At 39.1% G+C, this 5,585-nt stretch overlaps 1 protein-coding gene across 1 annotated transcript; it reads right to left on the reverse strand.

Moving 5' to 3' along the window:
• Window positions 1-591: 591 nt before the first annotated feature.
• Window positions 592-4,454, reverse strand: zfand2a (zinc finger, AN1-type domain 2A). The gene is made up of 10 exons (XM_079232555.1): window positions 4,327-4,454; window positions 3,432-3,530; window positions 3,254-3,348; window positions 2,735-2,866; window positions 2,499-2,650; window positions 2,289-2,411; window positions 2,107-2,182; window positions 1,938-2,014; window positions 1,059-1,143; window positions 592-901 (listed from the first exon to the last, which is right to left on the reverse strand). Exons 2-10 carry the CDS (start codon window positions 3,484-3,486, stop codon window positions 863-865), a joined length of 834 nt encoding a protein of 277 aa, XP_079088681.1. The 5' UTR covers window positions 3,487-3,530; window positions 4,327-4,454; the 3' UTR covers window positions 592-862.
• Window positions 4,455-5,585: the final 1,131 nt, after the last annotated feature.

The following is a 5,585-nucleotide window of genomic DNA, read 5'->3' on the forward strand; positions in this document are numbered from 1 at the left end:
CAGTATTGCAAACATGTTGATGTATATGTAGTGGATTAACCTAATCCTCTGTAAATAACGATCCACAAAATAATACAATTATATCCACCCGCTTAATTTTCTCCCACGTCAAATAAGCAGAGGTCCATTAGAAGTGTCAAGGCTATTGTGTCTAAATCTACAACAGTTCTGATTACATACATTTGGAGATGGGTCAACCTGGTTACTAAATACTTGGACACCAGAATGTATGTTCACTATGTAAGCATCGGCTCAAAAACCTTATTCTGGACGCTGATCCCTTTCTGGCCTTTTATTTACAGTGTTTCAGTCCTGAGACCTTCATCGTGATGAAGATGGTGTTTACTGGATGAACCGTTCAGTATTCTGCTTCATGTAGTAATCCCACTCACAACATGTTGTATTTTGCTGCATAAAACTGGGCCAAATGAGTCAGAAAGTGAAAATTCTGCGCAGTTGACTGTAAAAAAACCCTCACGCTGAATAAATCATTTGACTTTTCCACCTCACAACTCCAGACTTCTAACAGGTCTGAGTCTCAGTGTGTGTCTTCAAATCTGAATCAATTGAGCCATCCACAGTTTTGGGGGTGCACCTTTTGAAATAATTTATTCAATATTCATATATGGTAATATAATGTTTCATGATCAGCATATAAAATATGTACATAGCCAAGCATTAGTAAAAATGACACATCCTGCAGGGAAAGTATGTGCTTATATTGTAGAAGGCGGTAATATCTGAGCAACTTCAAAGAGGATTTCTTCATTGAACAATCATTGATCCCGGATATCTATTTTCCAGATGTGCAGGTTCTAGTAGATAAAGTAGCACAGCTTGAAGTCCAAATGGAGGTCCGAGATTAAGAAAGGCTGCAGTTGGACGATTTGGACTCTCTCGCCTAAACAAAGAGAAAATACAGTTAGAAACACAAACCCACACATTTCATATACTAATTAAAAATGTATTAAAAAGGCAAATTAAACTTTCTTTATTGGCAGAAGACACACCCCTGTGTTCCTGTGAGCATGCTACTGACGCCTAAGCTTTCCGGGTACCTGTTGTCTCTGCTGCTGACGTCTGAATTCTTCTTCACTGGCAGCGAGAGCCTGAGCGAGAGCCTGGTCCTCCTGCTCCTGAGGGCTGGGGCACAAACAAAAGAGAACCTAAGAATCGCAGTTGGTGAAAACAAACAAAGTTGAGCCCCGAGATGTTTATTTATAATGCTGCCTTCCTGTCATTGTACAGTAGATTCAAGTGACGACAACGACGTGCAATGCACGAGTCATTCTTAACCTTGGAAACGGCAGCAAAGAATCCAAACGCTATTTACTAGTGACAAACAGAGCTTTTTATTCATATGACTGTATCCGGAACATCAGCTGCGGGTTTATTTTCATGTTCCTCGTGAGTTCTGTTGTGTAAATTAAACTATTTATATGCAAAGCTCTCCGTCTGTATTGACAGTGAATGTGAGAGCAAGCCGCCTTCTCCATCGCTTTTTAAAAAGCTACTTTTAATAAAAAAAGTTGTTTGAACGTATAATCTTAGGTTTAACTTGCGCTTTTTCTTGGTTGAGGTTTTACTTGAGCAACACCTTATTAAGGCGCTGCGTACATAATGATTTATTGGGATTTGACTGTTGCGTTTGCTGGATGATAACCATCTGTTTTTCCAATGTTCTTGTCAAAAATCTGTCCTTATCATTTATACTTTACTTTCTGAATAAACATTGATAACCTGGACCTCCATTGCACTGACAATTGTTTATTACATTTGATTAATTCAACATAAATTGGTCCCTTGTACCTCCATGCTGTAATGCAGTTCCACTGTTTTAAGATGGTTAGTCAGACAAACGCTCCAGTCAGCACGCTGATTTTTAGGAGTCAGGCCGTTAATGGGATGCATCTGGGTTTTGATGGAAGTTTACTCACGTGAGGGCAGGCTGAACCGTTTGGTTTGAATCAGCCAAAGACATCTCCAGAGCCCTTTGTAAAGCCTGTTCCTCCGTCTGCAATGACAGCACAATCGTTTTTAGATTTCATTCTCTTTGCGTCTGGGGAATTATTTCATCAGATGACGTCGCATAAACAATGCCCGTACCATGCCGGCCTGAAAGGATGCTGATGGTGGCGTCACACTCTGTGCTGAAACGGAGGTAGGAATCTGCTGTGTAGCGCTGAAGGGGGGGAAAAAAGTGTTTATTTTTCCGTATCTATTTGAAAAATGATTAGGCTGACCATTTTTCTTCTGCATTGCTTTAAAATGTGTAAAAAAGTGCTTACCTAGCACTGTGTCCTGTGCCGTGTCCTCTGCTGTTGGCACCGTTAGAAAAGGGTCTGGAGTTTCTTGAACCTGATGAAGTAGAGGTGGAGGAAGCACCTTGGGCCCTCATTAAAGCAGAGTGTCTAGAACAACAAAAAGCCAGCCATTCTTAATGTAATATTCAGATATAACAACAGCATTATCTGAAGATGTACCGTGACTGTACCCACCCAGATTTGGAGACAGGTTTCCCATCAGTCTTACAGTCATGGTCTAGTGGGTGTCGGTGCTTAAGACAGTAATTGGCATGACACTGGTCACAGGTAACTCGCATCATTTCCTTCTGCTTACAGCCTCCTTTAGAACATCTATTTGTAAATATCTGGAAGAAAAACAAATGTATGTTAATCTTAGATTCAAACGCGCTGTTTTTAAAAAAGGTGAAATGCTTCAGTTTTATATCAACCTTTCTCTTTCTCTGCGCAGGGTCCGATTTGCAATCCCGATCAATGTGTTCACCGACTTTAATGTCTGGCATCTCTCCCCTCTTGACGGGAATGGGGATGTCGCACAAAGGACATACTGGGACCTGGATGTCCTAGTGGGAAGAAAAAGAAAAATATAGGAATACAGAACCTAAAATTGTGAAGATATTACCATCACCACTGCTGTAAACCCTGACCTTTCACACTATTAAGTTAGTCAATTCAGGACAGAGAAGCAAGATATGTCTGTTGATAATGGGTTTAATTAATGGATGAAGTGGGATTATTTATTTGTCACTATATATTCTTCAAGTTTACAGCAATCAAGTTGATGAAAGTGTCATATATATATATATATATATATATATCTTTTTACTTCATAAAAACAACCCAAAAGAAGTGGCTTGTAATGGCTCATTCCATAGCCTGTAAATATGACATAAATAGAACATTGTTGTTATAGTATATAAATTGCATGATGCTGCAAACAGTCAATTTACCTTCTGGTAGGAGGACATGCATTTGTGAGTTGCATAGGTGATGTGGTCCTTGCAGAAAATCTCTTTACAGGCATCACATCGCATTGGAAGAAAATCTGAAATTAAAGGTTTTTAAATTTCAGGTTCTAATGGAATTTAGCAGAATAAACGGGCCATCGTTTCCCCAAGCAGGACTCACCTAAACGTTTGCAGGTGTTCTCGGAGCAGTGCTCTCCCAAATCCGGTAACTCCATCACACAGAAATACGTCGAGAGCCAAAGGGTGAAATCTCAACAACCTGAAGGAGAAGGAATGGAAAAGGTTTAGTTAACAGTTAGTTTTTCAAACAAGACTCATCGCCTGTCTTGGTGACTTGCTCAGTTCTGACTGTGTAAACACTGGGTGGAGTCTTGGTATGCTAGCGAGTTAGCTATGAAACTGAACTGCCATTTGTTATTGAACGTTATTGATTGCCAGTATCGTGTCAAACGGCTTATTGTATAACGTTAGTAACAACATATATGTGTACTTGGGAGGCGATGCTAGTTTTGGATTTCAAACGTTATTTTGTTTTTTTTTAAAACGGACAAACTTGGTTATGAATCCCTACAAAGAGGTTGCTAACTTGCTATCCAGCTAGGCCATGCTAACCTACACGATTAGCTCGGTGGTTACATAACTGCACAGAGCCCAAGATTATCTCTGCTATATAATTACAACCAACGTAACAGCAAACAGAAATAACTCTTACTGTGACCAAAGCCTCATAAGACGACTTTTTCAAATCGCCATCAGTGATACTTGTTTATCAACAACAAACATGCTAGCAGATGAGTGTTGTTCAGCATATCTATTAGAATCACATTATTGAAAGGAGTTAAAACACATATTGCTTCACACACCCCTTTAAAATACGAAGTCCCTGAATAAACACAGTAAACACCACCAGCTGACATCCGATTATTGTTGTTTTTAACGTTAATCGAACTCTTACGTTACTATTAGCCGACTCAGCTAACTAGCTGTTAGTTAGCTAACGTAACGGTTAGCTAATTACTAACGTTAATCTCAACTGTCGTTTATTTTTTACTCACCAAAAGTCGCTCTGTTGCGTTTAAAGTCGGAGGCACCGAGCTCCAGTAGTCCAGATTCCTCCCGATGTTGTAGTTTCTCCTGACAGCCGATCCCGGAGCGCCGCAGCCCGTTGAGCTGTCTCTTTTCATCGAGCTTTTTTGATGTGTCACGCTGGCTCCTCCCACGTCGGAACGTAACCTGACGTCATGATAACGTTAGTCACGCCAGGTGTGTTATTTAACACAGGCGCTGGAAACGACGGGAGAAGTCTGGAAAGATTCAGAAGACATGTCAAGAAAATACTTTTTTTATATATACAAATTGCATATGTTTTATTTAAATGATTTACTTCAGAGCACAAACTACGTTTCTGGCTGCTGATTGTATATACTTAGCCTCTATTGTTCCTCTCTGTAAATATCTGCTCCATTTTGCAAATTAAGTTAACATACACAGATTGAAAAGCTATCTACTTTTAGTTATTGTCCTTTTTTTTAAAAAGCTCATAGCGGAAGTGTTTATGCCGCGTCATTAAACTGAATTACAGGCAATACAACTCATGGTTATGTAGAATGGTGAGTGTTGCTGCCCTCTATTGGTCAAAGTGGGGAATTGCAACAAATTCAATTAGTCAAGTCATCATTAACGTGCATAATTATGATAATCACAGCGCGAAGAGTGAGATTTTATGGGGTAATGATATCAGGGTGAACAGTCTTCTCCAATTAAGGAAAAAACTAACATCACGTGCCGAATTACCGATGTGTCCCGTGAAAAGGTTACTTTTTAAATAGGTTTAATTGTAAGTGATTGCTGTCACAAACAGATTAACAGATGATCATAATATGACTAGTTATGCACGTTAGGCCACTGGAGTCTAGTTGTTTGACATTAAGAGTAATATTGTTTTGCCTCTGTTATTCTTAATATGGTGCATATCGATGTTTAAAACATATTCTGTATTGTTAAATGTATTGTCTCTCTGGTGAGCAAGATTACCTTTTTTTAGCCATAAGTCGAAACTGCATGTTATTCACCAGCTAAATGTGCATCTATTAGATTCACATACGCAGATGCAAATCAATGACTGGGTGTTTATAAACTTTGCTGAAGTGCAGAACTATATTTTATATACGTACAGTACATAATATAAGCACTTATACAAGTGCAGAATTATATTTCATTCATCAGCAGCACTTTATCTCATGTTTAAACATCTGTCAACTGTGGTCAAGCCATAAGGAAATGTAAGAGATTTCCCACACACACACATTTCAAA

This window comes from Taurulus bubalis, assembly GCF_910589615.1.
Source record: "Taurulus bubalis genome assembly, chromosome: 17".
Taxonomy (NCBI): Eukaryota; Metazoa; Chordata; class Actinopteri; order Perciformes; family Cottidae; genus Taurulus; species Taurulus bubalis.

Coding starts and splice junctions, on each gene's coding strand:
- zfand2a (XM_079232555.1), bottom strand. CDS start 3,486: ATGGAGTTACCGGATTTGGGAGAGCACTGCTCCGAGAACACCTGCAAA. Junction 2,412..2,498: donor AAACCTGTCTCCAAATCTGG/GTGGGTACAGTC, acceptor TTGTTGTTCTAG/ACACTCTGCTTTAATGAGGG. Junction 1,144..1,937: donor ACGGTTCAGCCTGCCCTCAC/GTGAGTAAACTT, acceptor TTTGTGCCCCAG/CCCTCAGGAGCAGGAGGACC.